General features: G+C 33.2%; 2 protein-coding genes across 2 annotated transcripts; both read right to left on the bottom strand.

Annotated features, from left to right (window-relative positions):
* Nucleotides 1-1,960: 1,960 nt before the first annotated feature.
* On the bottom strand, nucleotides 1,961-6,551 carry LOC143603772 (uncharacterized protein At2g34160-like). Its single transcript, XM_077080474.1, has 5 exons — nucleotides 6,394-6,551; nucleotides 5,611-5,659; nucleotides 3,049-3,111; nucleotides 2,894-2,958; nucleotides 1,961-2,185 (listed from the first exon to the last, which is right to left on the bottom strand). The coding sequence occupies exons 1-5, from the start codon at nucleotides 6,511-6,513 to the stop codon at nucleotides 2,090-2,092; spliced, it is 393 nt and encodes a 130-aa protein (XP_076936589.1). The 5' UTR covers nucleotides 6,514-6,551; the 3' UTR covers nucleotides 1,961-2,089.
* Nucleotides 6,552-14,714: 8,163 nt separating this feature from the next.
* Nucleotides 14,715-16,249, bottom strand: LOC143603770 (vinorine synthase-like). The gene is made up of 2 exons (XM_077080473.1): nucleotides 15,684-16,249; nucleotides 14,715-15,651 (listed from the first exon to the last, which is right to left on the bottom strand). The coding sequence occupies exons 1-2, from the start codon at nucleotides 16,233-16,235 to the stop codon at nucleotides 14,908-14,910; spliced, it is 1,296 nt and encodes a 431-aa protein (XP_076936588.1). The 5' UTR covers nucleotides 16,236-16,249; the 3' UTR covers nucleotides 14,715-14,907.
* Between the last annotated feature and the right edge of the window lie 1,414 nt (nucleotides 16,250-17,663).

The following is a 17,663-nucleotide window of genomic DNA, read 5'->3' as shown; positions in this document are numbered from 1 at the left end:
ACGAAAGAGAAAAACCTAAAAACTATATTCATAATCCAAAACTAAAAATGAGACGCACAAATTGGTTAGTTTATTATACATAAACATTAGTATATAGAAACAATTATATTTATGTAGTTGAATATGTTTGATTACAAAGTTAAACATGTTTAGAAAAAAGAACCTAAATTATAAGAAAAATAACGCTAGAAAATGAAACCAAAAAACCATTTTAATTAAAACCAATACGTTATTATGAAATCACAAAAATAATCAATTTCATGTGTGCATTACACGTCTAATGATAATGCTAAAATTACTTTATGTGTATAGACGTACGTGATATTTGAAAATAACACGTATTTATTTTTAGTGGCATAGAAAATCATTAAACCAGTGTTGTGTTACAGCTCTATTATGATAATGTTGGAATTACTTCACATATATATCCACAACTTAAGTGATATCTCTAATTAAAAAAAAAAGGTTGGTATCTGAAAATTAGGTTTCTAATTGAACCAAACGAATACGAACATTTAATCGAATAAATATTTTATGTTTATGTCCGTTTGTTTAAAAAATGAAAATGTTTGTGTTCATTTATATTCATTTATTTAAAATCTAAACGAACAGTTCACGAACTTAAACGAACAAAGATAAACAAACATAATTAGCCATATATGTGTTCATGTTCATTCATTTAATTAAACGAACATAACGAGCATGAATAAACGAACATATAGCGTGCATGAAAATAAATGTTACGAACAAAATATGTGTTCATGTTCATTCATTTAATTAAACAAACACAAACTTTTTGTTCATGTTTGTTTATAAATAAATGAATATAAACGGGCTTCCCACCAAACGATTCAGGAGCAGTTCAGCAAACTTTCGGTTTGTTTACATGCATACCAAAAAGTATCTTCAAATATCTTGAATTAACTTTTAGTGCCTATAGAAATTTTGATTAGATTAATGCCATGTCAGTATTTCTTTATTAACCTTCTTGGGAATAAATAAACATTAAAAGCTAATAAAAATGTTATTTTTTGTTTTAAATATTTAAACGTGGATGGCAGGATTCGAACCTGCGCGGGCAGAGCCCACATGATTTCTAGTTATGCCCAATAACCACTCCTTCACGTCCACTTGTTTGTTACAGAGTACTTCGTTTAGCTAATTAATATGTTTAATAAAATTTACTTAATCCTACTTTTTTTCTTCATTTAGCTGTTTCTGTTTTGGGTTGTGCAAAACATGATTCAGATTAAGACCATCGAGACTGGTTATATACACTCATGGGTCTCAGTTTGCGGTACAAGAGAGATTCGATTCTCGGTTTGATTAGGTCATGGTTATAGTCTAGTCCAAGCCTGAATAAATAAAAGAATTTGGAATAATATGTATGACCACATGAAACTTGTGTCATGTATTTACTAATTGTTAACATGTATAAGTGCTCTCTTAAACCACTTTCATTTAGGCCGCTTGTTATAGTGGCGTTGAACCGGAAAACCGGATATGATCTTAGACAAGTCAGACCGTGAGAAATTTGTGACTGTTTGCTGTCACTAACTAAAACATGATCATTTTAATCAAAATTACTAACCCTAATCAGGACATATTGAACCCATGTAACACGTTATATAAATGGGTTAGCAGCTTAAACAGGGTGTAATCTAGTTAGTCACATAAACATGTTGGGAGGGTTGAATTCATATTTTCTTTGTTTACTTTTATTCTAAACTTATAACAGATGGGTGGATTGATGGACTAATTTTTCTAATTAAACACGACAGAAAAACAATCCAGCAGGCTGACATGTCTAATTAAACAGGTCATGTTCAGGTTGACTTTTTTTAACTCATTTAATTAAACAAAGTCGACCTGTCAAAACCTCTTTAGTTAAACAACTCAGATCCAGTAACCCCCACCACCATCCCCCAAAAACAGTTACTTTTTGTTAAGCATAATGAAATAACATCAAACAAACAAAGACAGGTATGGTAATAAGATCTCTAACTAAAACATTTGTTCTAAATGCTACTACCAATTTTATCATAAAACAAATACGACAACGGTTTCAAAGACTTGTAAAAGCCTTCTTTTAATTCTGCTCTTCACCATTTGCGAGCTCCCTTTCCTCCTCAGCAGCAGCCATCAGTTCGTCAAATTTTTCCGTCTTCCCCAATGTTATCTCGATCTAAACAACAAACATCACCACAATAATATATTATCACTTTTTTGAATAAGGCTTCTCGGGTTGGGTAACATGTATATACAAATGACATCAAATTACTTTATATACAAATGACAAAATTATAGAAATCGTCCTTTTACATTGATTTGAACTTGCAAGTTTCATCATTTATCTTCAAAAAGCACGCTTATCATTCTTTATGTTACACAAATATCGTCCTATAGACCAAAAGGCATTAATTATTTCCGTTTAAGTCTAGTCATGTGCCTTGCTCATTATAATAGTTTCATCCTTTCACCCTTTCAAAAACTATTTGTGTAATTATTAATGTTTTGGGTCCCATCTTTTACCTAACAATTACACAATTAGTCCTTGAAAGGGTGAAAGGACAAAACTACCCTAAAGTGCAACGCACACAACTATACTTAACAAAAAAGAATTAACACCCGTTAATCCAAAGAACAATATTTGTTACAAAAAGACATAAAGGATGATAAGCATGATAAAGAATGAAACCGGCAAGTTCATGAAAACGTAAAGAACGTTTGCTGTAATTTTGTCTAAACAAAATAACAAATATTGTGTTAATTATAATAATAATCTAAACCTCTTATAATAAAATGAGTTAAGAGGTAAAACAAGTTTAAAATAAGAATCAAGCACTACTAGATCTTTAATAGTTTAATGTATAACTTCCATATATGAAATTACCTTGGCTTTTTGGATGACACGTCCTCTAGATTCATCTTTTATGTCAACAGTGGATGTCATAATCTCTGCAATTATTTTTTGAATCAACATGAATACAAACAATACATGCATTTTATACTTGAACGATAACATTTACAAGTTATATATATTCTTACTCTTCTCGATGGCAAATCCACTGTTCTTGAGAATCTCCGCAATTGTGACAACAGTGGCAATAGCTGCAAAGATAACCAACATAAACTTATCAACATGATAACAATGTGTAAGCATTAAGCAGGTATAGTTACTACTAACTACTGTTGCAACAGAAATACCAACAACATTTTTCTAGTTAAAGTCCCACGATACTGTTTGTTGTTAGTCGACATGCCTTAAAATCAAAGGGCTTCGTAGATTAACCTAAATGAACATTATAATTATATTTTCCCCCAAATCAATCACGGAAGAACCCTAGAAATAATGTCAACTGAAACCAGCAATCAGTAGCAACAAAAGACGTCTGAATTATCAGACGGTCCACCAACGCTTCTGCAGGAAATTGTGGTCAAGATCCTGTCAAGACTCTCGGTCGAATCGCTGTTGCACTGTACGTCCGTTTGCAAATTATGGTACTCTTTAATCAAATAGATAACAAGAAAGGTTTAGGAAATAATGTCACTATGTATTGTTTCTCTTAGAGATAAATCAACTTAAAATAATGTAAAGGGAAAACATGATATCATAGAAAGATACAAAACTTCATTATTAGCGAAAAAGGCGCTGACATAAAAGGAAGAGGCGACCACTTTGACCAGAAGAGTTTTTAAAATCCAAAAGGCAAAGGCAACTAGCAAAGAGATGAGTATCCTAGTAATAAGTCAGCACATGATGTCATTGTTCAAACCTTTTGACCTTGTCAAAAGTCAACGCCCACTCAACTAAGACCAGTGCGAGCCAGAGGCAATTGTGGTCACCACTTTTTAATCCGTACACAAAATACAACACCTTTGTTCGCAACAGAAACTGCCTCTCGGTCAATAATATCAGCATGTGTACACCCCCAACCGGATACCAGGCGTCCGAACATCAAAACGAGTGTCATAAGCCCCCACCTCCAAGATTCCAATTCCTTAAACACACCGAATTGTTTGGAATGGAATCCTGGAGGTGGGGGCTTATGACACTCGTTTTGAAGTTCGGACGCCTCTGGCTGGGGTGTACGCACTATGCACACTGATATTATTGACAAAGAGGCAGTTTTTGTTGAAAACAAAGGTGTTGTATTTTGTGTACGGATTAAAAAAAGGTGTCCGCAATTTGCCTCTGCCTCGCACTGGTCTTAGTTGCGTGGGCGTTGACTTTGGACAAGAAGGTCAAACGGTTTGGACAAGGACATCAGGCGCTGACTTATGTCACTAGGAATCTCGTCTCTTTGTTAGTTGTCTCTGTCATTTGGATTTTAATAACTCTTCTGGCCAAAGTAACCATCTCTTCCTTTCACGTCATCACCTTTTTAGAGCTTACAAATTTCATAACACAAACACACATAAAATTTAGCACAGATCAAATTTTCAAATCATTACATCATCTTCCTCGTGTAATCCTTGTCCTCAGTGAATATGTATAAACACATGAATAATTAAGTTTTGAACAGTGTGCGATTCATAAATGTATTAATGCAACAAATTAACATAATACACATACCGATTCAACAATTACAAGAAACTCACCCAACCGAACACAATCGTTACCTCTACCACTACTCGGCTTTTAATGTTTTCGGTATCCGTTCCATTCGACTCCGTATTTTCAACGGTTCCGGTACTTTATTTGAACACAATCGTTACCTCTACCGCTACTCGGCTTTTAATGTTTTCGGTATCCGTTCCATTCGACTCCATATTTTCAACGGTTCCGGTACTTGATTTTTCATGTTTTCGGTATTGGTACCATTCTGTTCCGATACTTTTCTGTATTTTTAATGTCACCAGTACCAAACCGAAAACCAACCGTACTGAACTGAAAAACCGGTACCGGCACTCGGTTTTTCATGTTTTTGGCATCGGTACCATTATGTTTTATTATTTTTCTGTATTTTCAGTAGTACCGGTACTGATCGGTTCCCAACCGAAAACCAACCGTACTGAACTGAAAAACCGGTACCGGCACTCGGTTTTTCATGTTTTTGGCATCGGTACCATTATGTTTTATTATTTTTCTGTATTTTCAGTAGTACCGGTACTGATCGGTTCCCAACCAAAAAATTCGGCACCATACCCGGTACTGGTACTCAGCATTTCATGTTTTTAGTATCACTACCGTTCGGTTTTTATGTATTCTCATTTTCAATAGTATCGGTACCCACCAAACACAATCAGTACCAATACTTTGTTTTTCATGTTTTCGAATTCGGTAATTTTTCTGTATTTTCAGTGGTACCGGTACCGATCAGTTCCCAATCAAATTTTTCGGCACGGTACCGGTACTCAGTGTGTCATGTTTTTGGTATCAGTACCGTTCGGTTTTTTTTCTCATTTTCAATGGTACCGACCGACACAATCAGTACCAATACTCTGTTTTAATATTTTCTCATTTTCGATATTTTTCAATATTTTCAATGGTGCTGTTACCGATAGGCACCGAACCGAAACAATTAGAACAATATGTGATCCATAACCGCATTAATTCAACAAATCAACAGAAAACACATTCGAAACAAACAATTACAAACCACTCACCCATTCCTAGTGCAGATAGTTCAACATCCACATGCTGTTGCATATACCTCTGCAAAATCAACCACAAATCATCAAATCTCACACACAATTTACACACAAATCCATCAATTAACACTAATAATAATAATTATTATTATTATTATACCACAAACAAAACACAAAAACAAAATACAAATCCATCAACTAAAATATCAACTAATAATAATAATAATAATAATAATAATAATAATTATACCTCAAACAAAACACAAAACAAAATACAAATCCATCAACTAATAATATTAATACTTAACCACAAACAAAACACAAATTCATCAATTAACACTAATAATAATAATAATTAACCAGAATTAACAGACAAAACAAAACCCAAATTCATCACTTAATAATAATAATAATAATAATTAACACACAAAACAAAACACAAATTCATCAATTAATAATAATAATAATAATAATAATGAAAATAATAATAAAAATAAGTAACACACAAAACAAAACACAAATTCATCAGTGAATAATAAAAATAAAAATAAGTAACACACAAAACAAAACACAAATTCATCAGTGAATAATAATAATAATAATTAACCACAAACAAAACACAAATTCATCAGTTAATAATAATAATAATAACAATAATAACAATAATAATTAACCACAATCAAACACAAATTCATCAATTAACACTAATAATAATAAATTAATAATAATAAATCACAATTAACACACAAAACAAAACACAAATCCAACAATTAATTAATAATAATAATAATGAATTACTTTAGCGAGATTGACGTAGAAGAACAACGGCTTCTTGGTATTGGATACTTGGATCCGATTCTTCTTCTGTGAGTTGGTTGTGATGGTTATGTTCTCAACTGCTTCTGTAATCTCCTCCATTGGAATGATATTATTATTATTATTGTTTGAATGAATGAATATGATGAAACCCTAACCCTAGATATATAGATATATAGATATATAAATATATAACAAACAGAGTGTGTGTGTGTGTTGGTTGGTTATGTATGTGAACTCACAGGGGTTAAATTGGAAATATATGTTTTTTTACTTTCACCTCTTATACTTTAAATCTGTTGCTTTTGTAAGTTTTAATATCCTCGGGGTTTATAATCGACGGTTATGTTATTGTTATTGTTCGGTCATATTATTATTCGTTCAATGGGAGTGAACCGTTTTAAATGTTTTATTACTAGATAAAAAATAAATTGGGTTACTGCATTGGGTGTTCAGGCGACAGGTTTTCCTCGGAATAGAAGATGATTAGATTGGGCTACCCAGGCTGTTTGTGATTGGGGGTGTATGGAGTTGTTTTTTTGCCATTGGGTTACCACGGATTATCAGGCTTTATTCGCTGATCGTTAATAAAAAAACCTTTTTATCTAGAGAAAATTGTCCAATAGCAATAAATAAACAAACAAGAGTGTGTTTATGTATGTAAATGGTTAGGGGTTAAATTGAAAATGTAGCTTTTTAGTTTTAGTCCTTGTACTTTTAAGTTGTTACTTATGATGCCTCGACGGTTATGTTATTGTTATTGTTCGGTTATATTGTTATCTGAAGAAAATTGTCCTTTATTTTGTTGGAATTCATTTAAAGCTCTTTTATTTAAATTTTAAAGTCACTTTAACCTTTCGTTAGAGAAAGTGTATTGAGTCTTGGTTAATATTTAACGATTGTTTGTTTAAAAATTAAAATTAATACTAGACCTGTAAAACCTGACTTGGATCCGTTTAGTGATATTCTCAAGACCCAACTCTACTGTAAATAGCCAGATCGGTTTGGGTTTGGCGGGTATCACAGGTATTACCTGGTTTATGTAAAAAGAAAATGGCCAGACCTACAAGGCCTGATCAGGAACCGGACTGACCCAGACCCGTTTAATGGTATTCTTTGAACCCAGGAAACGACCCTATTATAAATAACCGTGTCTAATCCTGATCGGTTCTCGCGAGTCTTACCGGATTTATGCTCACCCCTATTAGAAAGTGAAGAATAATAGTTCATTTTAAGTAACTTTGAACTAAGAGTCACGAAATAATAATCAAGATTCAATTAAAATATTTCACATGACAAACACTAACAATTTGAGTGACTTTAATAAAAAGAAAATGAAAATAAGATTTTAAGTTATTTTAGTATGTACTTAAAAACTTGGTTAATGGATAAACTGAGAGGCATTAATGACACAACAAACTACCCATAAATTCCCACTTTCACCCCTTATCTAGAATTAAATGGTTTATATTACGTAAAATGTATGAAATTTGCTTACTATTTAATGATCGTTTCGAAATTTTAACTTGAACTAGAATACATTGATGAACATTTTTTTGGTTTTGAGAATGTTACAAATTTATGAAAATTACAAAGCACATCTTTTTAAATTTTGATTTCTTAAGGAATGTAGTTTTATCTTTATAACCTTTAGGGGGTGTTTGGTACAGAGAATGGAAAATGAGAGAAAATAGAAATGGAAATGGAATTGTAGAGAAAGAGAATTGGTATGGAGAATGAGAATCATTTCTCTTGTTTGGTACACGAGAAAATAAACAGAGAACTCTACCATACCCAACCCCACCTCCACCCAACCTGACACCACTCACCACCGCAGCCCCACCACCACCAGCACCACCACCACAGCCCCACCACCACCACCAGCCCCACCACCACAGCCCCACACCACCAGCACCACCACCACAGCCCTTTCTTCAACCACAGCCCACCACCACCGGCTGCCACCACCAAATCCCCTTCTTCAACCACAGTACACAAGAAATTAAAAAGATTCAAATTTTTGGAACATAAGATATAGAAAAAGGAGACTCAGATCTGTCATCACTGCTTCTTTGGAGATTTTGTGGTGGTGGTTATGGTGGCGATGATGATGATGATGATAATCAGAAGCCACCTGCGACCACCGCCGATTTCCACCACCACTGTCACCCACCTGCGACCACAATCACCCGACCATCTGAAAACCCTAACCTACCACGAACCACCACTTGAAACCCTAATCTCCGTTCATCCGTACCACCTGCAACCTACAACCGGTTACCATCTCTGTGTTCACCACTGCGAACGGCGGAGACGGGGTGGTGGTTGCAGACTTGGAGACGGGGGTGGCGGTTGCAGACTTGGAGACGGGGTAGCGGCCGGAGACGAGGTGGTGGCCGGAGACGAGGTGGTGACATGCTATGAGGAGGCTGCTGAGAAATGAATTTCTCTTTGTTTTAAAGAGAAATGGAATTCTCTAGTTTTAGAGAAATAGAAAGAGAGATAAAAACGAAAAGTGAAAAACAAACAAAAGAAATATTTCTAATTCCATTTCTCCCCAATCAAATCCCTCTACCAAACACCCCCTTAGTTAATATCTTCACAAGCTTGAACATTTTAATGTGTTACAATGTATACAAGTAATAAGCATAAAATAAGATCTAACAAACATATTAAAGTATTGCAAGTCGTACGAACTACGCATATAAAAAGAACTCAACTTGTATAGAAAGATGAGATGTTGATTTTACGAACGAATGTAAACATATAATGCTTCTGGAACGTAGTAAAAAGTGCAACCATCATAACCAGGTAACCACAGTCACACCATATACACATGCATATACGCATAACTACACATACACGTAACATATATATTCACATACACGTATATGCATGTTTGTTCATCACATAGTTATTAAAGGCGAGCGAATTATTAACTAAAACTATGCTAATCTAGACACTAAGTAATAATTCTAGACTCTTAACTTAACTAAAACTACTAACCGGCAAGTGAACCGGTCGACTCTAGTACAGCTAAGTAAGTCCGGATATCGAACCCACGAGACTCTTTAAATTACGTAACTAGCTAAATTAGACTCTACTAACTGACGCGACTATTTATTTTATATGTTAAGGGGGGTTTTATTATAATACTATTAATTAAACTAATATTAAAATCTAATTAATAAAAAAAACAAGTAAAAACGGAAAGAATATTTTTATGAATTTAAATCAGATGACGATGAAAAACCACCTAGGCTGGAATCCCCAAAGTTTAAGTTATCAATTAATCGGAAAATGCTTGTTATGGAATCGGGATCATAAAATAGTCACTTAAAAGAAAACCCAAACAGGACCCTGACCCTTCTGAAGAAGAAACCTATGGATTTATATTAAGTTTTTTAAAACACCAGTTTTAATATTAGACTTCATTACGGTTATCTAATTAATTATGATAGAGTACCTTTATAGTGAAATCCTACCTTACAGCGCGGAAATCAAAGGTAATTTGACGAACTTAATTGACTCGCTAGACAATATTAATTAATCAAACCTAGACGGACTCCTTACGAAGAACTAAATCTAGCAATCTCAATCAACAAAGATCTAGCAATAACCTATCACCTTACAGCTTTCTAGGTTAGCAGCACACTTTTATTCGTTTGACTAATAATATTATTCCTATGATCTTATTCGAATTCAATCATAAACTAGTAAAAAACACACAGTAGATGACCTAACAAAATCCTATCATATGAAACAATCACCAAGAATTCTGTGGAATAATAAAACTAGAACAACCAAAACCAAGTATGCAGTCTAAAGTTTTAGCCAACAACCATACTCAAGAACAAACCAAAATAAATATGTTCAAATAATAAATTCATGATGAAAATAATAGATTCGAACCAATAATAATGATGTTTGGTTGAGTAGGTGTTGAACCTAAACGTTCCCTGCTCGAAACCAGATGTTCTTCTCTCCTTGCGACTTACGAAACCCTCTGTTGCCTATTCTTCTTCGTGCGTTGACCAGGCCTCAAGAGCAACCCCTTTGTCGAACTCCTCCCTTCTCTCTGTTTAATCATAATATTTATATTCATATATATGGCGGCCACATGAATTGTAAATTGAGTTCACGTGATGGGCCTCATAATATTTATATTCATATATACAACCTATTAATCTTCACTCTCAATTAAGCTTGCAATGGCACGGGTCTATGATGCCTTCCAAGAACTTTGAATATTTGACTAATCTTCACTTTGTCATGTTTTCACATAAATCTCATAATTTAACATAAAAATAATCGATGTTAATATAATATCTTACTGGCATATACTTATGTGATGGTTTGAATTAAAGCTCAACAAAATAAGTAATCTAGTAACCCAAGTGTTTGATATCACAAATTGTTCGAACAACTTTTATTTTAGTTTGCTTTATTTATTTTTTTCATTCTTATAATTTAATTTAAATTCACATTAATACAAAATATGTCATTTTAGCTCGTTGTCTTAAAATTAGTAAACATATTTCGTTTTAGCTCGTTGCCTTATTAAACCTTTAAAATTCAAATGTAAGCCAAATAAAAGTAATATTTGATAAAAACCTAGCTCAATTATTTAATAGTGTAGGAAATATTTATATAATAAGATAAAAGATCCAATACAATAATTCCTAATCGTACATTACGTACGCGAGTTCCTACACTGTTGATTTCAAAATCACGCGATGGCAATATTGTAAATTTCATCAACTATGATCCACTGCTCCCATCGATTCCGTCTGCCTTCACTATCACCGTTCATCAATTCGTCACCGTCCAACGATTGTATTCTCCGTCGCGACCATCGACGTTACCGTCGTGAACACCATCTTCCTCCGTCACGAGTTGTTCACAGGTTAGTTTATCAAATTGATCAATTGAAATTGAAATTGATGAACTAATTGATCAATTAAACTTTGAAATTGATCCAATTAATCATCAATTTGAAGTTTCAGTTATCAATTTTGAGTTTGAGTTCTGGGTTTTAACATTGAACGTATTAACATTAACCTAAAACGTATAAACAGAACGTATAAACTTTTTGTACTCAACTTTTTAAAGTTTAATTGATTTTTGTTCTGAACGTTTAAATAGAACGTATAATACGTTTAAACAGAACGTATAAAGTTTTTGTATAGAACTTCTAAAGTTTTTTGTATAGAACTTCTAAACCTTTTGTTAGAACTTCTAAAGTTTTGGTACAGAACATCTAAACTTGAACGTTTAAATGTGTTCGTTTTGGTCAGAACGTTTAAATTTGTAGTTTTGATCAGAACGTATTAGTTAAACGTTTAAACTTTTTGTTCATTTTTGGTCAGAACGTTTTTTCTTCATTTTGGTCTAAACTTTTTTACTTTAGAAGTTCTAGACAAAAAAAATTAAAAGTTCTGTACAAAAAGTTTAGAAGTTCTGTACAAAAAGTCCAAAACGTTTAAACATGAACCCTAATCATAGCTCAATTAAGTGTATTATTATGCAATTTCATAATCGATTGATGATTCTAAAGCCTTCTACACATCAATTTTATTGATTAAATCAACAATTTTTGATCAATTTGAAGATTATTAAACTATAGCGATAATGGGTTTATCGATTTTGATTATGCTTTAGTAGTTTGTGGATGATTTGATTATGGTTGAAGGCTTGCAACAAATGACGATCTGTTGTGCGAGAAATATTTTTTTGATTTAATTACAATTATGCCACCGCGTAGTATTAATTGCAATTAGGATCTGGTGGTGCAGGGTCTCGCGTACCTAATGTACGATAATCTATTATTGTACGTTAACCCTCCTCTATATAATAATATGTATATATTTGACCTTATCACACGTATATGCATGTATGTTCATCACATAGTTATTAAAGGCGAGCGACTCTTGCGCCTAGACACATTTTTCAGGCGAGGCGAACTCCGACGATGTTTCAGGAGATGATTTTCTAGAGTTTTCAAGACTGCGAGAGATGTGAACGATGATATTTTGTAGTGACTTATTATTTTTTAGTATGGGCCGGTGTTGCTATCTCCTTGGGCCCAACCTAGGTTTATTAATCAAATCTAAACATTTATTGAAATATTTATAACGTGGTTGTTCTATTATGTAATTTGTGAGAAATTATAAACTTTTTAATTCCCAAACTATTAAATACCAAATTCTCTAGTTTATACTTATCTAATACATCTTAATAGAAACTTATTATATGCCATTTAATCTATATTAAAACAATATGTAGAAAACTTACGTAATTTTATAAAATAAAATATGTCAATTAATACTACTTTTCTATACTAAAACACGAATACTTCATAAATTTTGGTACTAATTATATGATATTAAATGTTATATAATAGTTTTTCTTTAATTTAATTTAAGAGTAGAATTATTTTTCTAATATGTAGTATATTTTTAATTTTTTTTATTATGCGATCGTTTGAAAGTCAGTTTCCTGGTTTAATGTGTTGCAAAACACACTTGTTTTTCCGTGCGTTTTGTATTCGTTTTTGACTAAATAGTTAGTCATTTTATTTTTTTTAGTTTTTATTTATTTATTTATTTATGTGTTTTACTGGTACCTGTGCGTAGAGAGAGCAGAAAGCGATGCTAAATCATGGAAGAAACGTGCAAGCGGGAAAATACAAGGAAAAAAATAAAAAAAAAAATCAAGAAAGCCATGTCTTATAGCGTCGCTAAGACTCAAGGAGCCACCTTCAAGACACGCTAGGATGTTGAGTCTGAAAAAATTAGGTCGCTACTAATTTTTCTTTCACATGTCGCTAGGGCTTTAGAGTACTAAATAGTTAGTCATTTTATTTTTTTTTTAGTTTTTATTTATTTATTTATGTGTTTTACTGGTACCCGTGCGTAGAGAGAGCAGAAAGCGATGCTACATCATGGAAGAAACGTGCAAGCGGGAAAATACAAGGAAAAAAATAAACAAAAATCAAGAAAGCCATGTCTTATAGCGTCGCTAAGACTCAAGGAGCCACCTTCGAGACACGCTAGGATGTTGAATCTGAAAAAATTGGGTCGCAACTAATTTTTCTTTCACACGTCGCTAGGGCTTTAGACCCCATCTTCGAGACGTGCTAAGATTTTGGAATCCAGAAAATAACCATAAAATCGAATATAAATACTTTTGCTTGATTCCATTCGATGTTATTCATTTCCAATCGTCATAACTGTATATTCTGGACGATTTTGGAGTGGAGAATCTGATTGGGGTCAATAATTAAAGCTAACAATCACGAATCGGGTCAATCACAATCATTCGGTTTATGTTTCTTTAACTTCTTTGTTTTTCCAGATTTCTAGACATCATGGTATGAACTATTCGATTTGTTTTATGCTTTTTAACATGATTGTTTAAAAGATTTTATAACTACCTAAGTTTTGATGAATAATTGTTGACTTTTGGATGTTTTCTCGATTTATAGATTTTATTGTTGGATATATGTTAATGTAAAGATCATTTTACAACTAATCTGATGCGTATGCTAATTTAGATTTGATTTATTGCTAATCTCTGTTCCATAGTCTTCTACTAGTGTGTTTAAGATTGTTTTATGGTTTGCTAGACATCATAACTCATTGGAACATTGATTGGTGAGTTGTTAGAGTTTTGTACTTACCTATGTAGACAGTTGAGAGGTAATAGATAGTCGGGTTGTCCGTGAGGTTAGGTGTTTAGGTGTAAATTCTCATGGAGGAGGTTTCCCTATATTTTCTAGTTTCTTTGTTATTCTGTACCCTTTGCACTTTTAGGTGTATTGAGATATGAAACTTAGAGATAATATATCTTTTTAGTACATTAGTGTTGTTGGAGAGACTGAGAAGTAATTTGACCAGCCAGTGAGTATCACACGCACCTCAGGATTTCTTTTTAGGTCACACCCAAAGAATGATAATAGATCCACAAGGTTGTCTAAGGGTGTCGTAGTATAAGATCCCTGTCCCATCATAGTTTCAATAGCAATAGCAGAGAAAAATCCAAGAGTCACAATTAGGTTTTCTAACTTGGATAGTGCTTTTCTCATTCATGAGTTCTTCTAAGTTATCAGTTTGATAGTTGTTAAGTTTTAGTTTAATTTACTTTTAATTTCAATTTAATTAAACCATTCAAAACCTTCTTTTCAAAAATCAAATCAATCAAATCTATTAGTTGCCTTTTGGAGTCTAATTTAGTTATTGTTAATGACTCGTGAGTTCGATATTCAGACTTCCATTAAGCTTTACTACACTTGGTAGGTATAGGGGTTTTCTAGAGTGTCTAGGGTAGTTTACGTTTAGATTTTATAGACCATATCTAGCACAACACAAAGTAATTCAATCACACGATTAGAGTATGGGTACAAAGAAACTATAGATCCAAAACTCGTATACACAATACATTGGAAACCACAATGCATTAACACGAGTAAACACATAGTAATATAACCAAGAAATTTTAAGATTCAAAAGCATTAACATGTTGTAGAGCTTCTTTGAAATAAGGAACATCCTTAACTTCGAGAAAGACATATGCTTCCACTCCGCTACCTTTAGCATCATCGATCAAATACGCCGAGTGATTAATCGGTATGGTCCCAGGGGCTGCCCAAACTGGTTTTCCAAAACCGAAGTCACATTCATAGAAAGGAAACTTACACCAACTAGTTATAATTATTGCATTAGTAGATTCACGAATATTAGTCAAACTTGATAGCGAATTCAATTCCATTACTTGCCCATCTTCACGATTGTGGTCCCCTTTCGATAAGCCAGTTACCGCTTTCTTGACAATATCACTTAAACGATCTGTCAAATCTTCGATTGCTTCAAGAGTCTTACACTGTGTGGCACACAACGCGATAAGATTCCCACAAGAATCTTTGGGTATTAAGGATCCCATTTTTTCTCTTAAGTTTATTGCTTGAATGAGTATAGACTCTCTTTGATATTTGTATATTGCTAGATCAGCTACCATGAAAGTTTTCCAAATGATTGCCGCTACCAATTGTACCTTTGACCATCGTCGGGTGCTATTGGTTCTCTTTGCTTTCAAGTTTGATATCACGCTCTCATTAAATGAAAGCTTAATCTTGGTATACTGGTTCAACACGCCATCGTTCATAGGTTGCACTGGAAATGAACTAATACCACGAGCAGGGAACAACACAGACGAATTGAAACCAGGCCCAACGAATTCAAGCTCATTTTGTTCGAGGTTTGTAGCGGACCAACGAATTCAAGCTCATTTTGTTCGAGGTTTGTAGCGGCCCATTCATTTATGATTGTACATAATGTGGAAGCATCAACAATCATGTGCGGTGCATTTACACCAATAGCTACACCTCCACATTCAAAAATGGTTATTTGAGTTGCGAGTAAGGGGTCACTTTGTCGACGTGCAACCCCTATTTTGGATGGAATGAATTCATCAATGAACTTATCTTTCTCTTCGGAAACAAGAAAATCTTGAAGTTTGATATTAACTTTAGCGTGCATAAACTTTGCACCTTGGTCATTGCAATCAACTATGCGAGTTTCTTCAATATATCTACCCGCAAGCGGGTATAATCGTGTTAAGGTTTTTGCTAGCGAGTTTTCAAGTCGGGCAACTAAGTTTGGGCCATGATTGCTATTAGCCAAGAAGAATAGAACAACACCTACATTAAGGTCAGCCATAAACTCATCAATGAAGCCTAACTTGTAGTGAGAGTGTCTTGGATAAGTTTGAACAAAGGGTGGTATAAGTTTGCTACATTTTATTTCAATCTTGAATGACAAAGCCATTGAATAAGAAACAAATGATTGGGATGCATTCTCTAACTCTTGTAACCTACTATTTATAATACCAAATGCTTCACTATTATGTTGTGTGGGACTGATTTTTTATTATTCAAACAGCCTCATGGATAGTATAAAAAATAAATTAGGAGACTTAATAATCCTTTTGTCCTTTTAATCGGCCATTATAAAACAAATTACACATAATTATTCGTGCCTTCACTTAGAAAAAAAAACTAGAATAATGCTGGCGCAAGAAAATATATTAATTTTGCCAAAAGTATTGTGTTGTGATTGGGTTACCAATATTATATTAAAATATGCAGACATTTTTTGACTTCCCATTTATGATTTTATATCAGATTATCATCTACTTTTTGGATGAGATATACTTTTTGGATGAGATAAGTTATTATGTGGGTAAATCACATTTTTTTTCCTAATGGCTTATGACCAAATTACATATTTGATTCCTCCTTTACAAGTTTTCCGTTTTGGTCTCAAATGTTACTATTTGATTTTATAAATGTGGGTTCGTGTTTCTAACAAAACTGATGCAGAAACATCTAGTCCATTAAGTCGGCCCGACCCAATGTTTGTTTTAACTTATAAATAAGGTTGTTAGTTCTTTTGTTTAGTTCAGTTGATTATTTTTAATATAAGAATTCGTAAGCTTTAAGCTTGTCTACTGAGTATTTCGGTTTGGGTTATTTTGATAATGATCAATTGTCCTTGAGCCATTTGAGTAAAGCTGTCTGATCGGTATCAAAAACCATAAATATTTACCTCCCCCGACCTATTTTGAAACTCTATCGACAGTTATTACTAAAATTCCACAGTTAGTGGATCCTATAATTAACTAAGAGCATTCCTAACCCTTCCCCTAAACATTTGTGAGAGGTTTTTGTAAACTATAGGATAGGGTTAAGAGTCGTCATGAGTGAGTGAAGGAAAGAGAAAAGTCAGTGATTTTTTGTAAATTTTAGGAAAACTTCTTTGCCCTCGTTTTTTTATTAAATGCTGAAATTGGCTGTGAGCAAATAAGAGAGAAATTATAATGATAAAGATATAAAAAGTATTATTTAACTAAACATGAGATAGGAATGTAGTGTTTTTTAACGTAATTAATAATTATAGAGATGATGATGGAGACGGGTTGAGAATGCTCTAAGGGACCATTTGGTAGTCATTAAATGATTCCATTAAGAGACTCTCACAATCGGTCAGAGGTACAGTGTTTAGTTCACTTAAAAGACATATCTTAATTATTAAGACCATGAGTATTCAAAACTAGACATATCACATACAATTTATGTCATGTAACGCCCAATCAACATTTCAACATTTAACAAAAAAAGGGTGTAATCAAAACTCGGGAACAATCATTACTCAATCATTTTTTTCTTTTTTGTATTTCTAAATAAATAATGTTTC

The sequence above is a fragment of the Bidens hawaiensis genome, unplaced genomic scaffold, assembly GCF_021521415.1.
Source record: "Bidens hawaiensis isolate Kalapana, Puna unplaced genomic scaffold, B.hawaiensis_p1.1 tig00062679_1, whole genome shotgun sequence".
Taxonomy (NCBI): domain Eukaryota; kingdom Viridiplantae; phylum Streptophyta; class Magnoliopsida; order Asterales; family Asteraceae; genus Bidens; species Bidens hawaiensis.
Note: the sequence above shows the minus strand (reverse complement) of the source record. Positions and strands in the feature narration are given on the sequence as shown.

What these genes read in the sequence shown, in the direction of transcription:
- LOC143603772 (XM_077080474.1), bottom strand. Translation starts at nt 6,513, where the DNA reads ATGGAGGAGATTACAGAAGCAGTTGAGAACATAACCATCACAACCAAC. An exon ending in ACTATCTGCACTAGGAATGG is followed by an intron (nt 3,112 to 5,610) that starts GTGAGTGGTTTG and finishes TTATCTTTGCAG; the next exon opens with CTATTGCCACTGTTGTCACA. An exon ending in GTGTCATCCAAAAAGCCAAG is followed by an intron (nt 2,186 to 2,893) that starts GTAATTTCATAT and finishes TTTGTTGTTTAG; the next exon opens with ATCGAGATAACATTGGGGAA.
- LOC143603770 (XM_077080473.1), bottom strand. Translation starts at nt 16,235, where the DNA reads ATGGCTTTGTCATTCAAGATTGAAATAAAATGTAGCAAACTTATACCA. An exon ending in AACAAAATGAGCTTGAATTC is followed by an intron (nt 15,652 to 15,683) that starts GTTGGTCCGCTA and finishes GAACAAAATGAG; the next exon opens with CTTGAATTCGTTGGGCCTGG.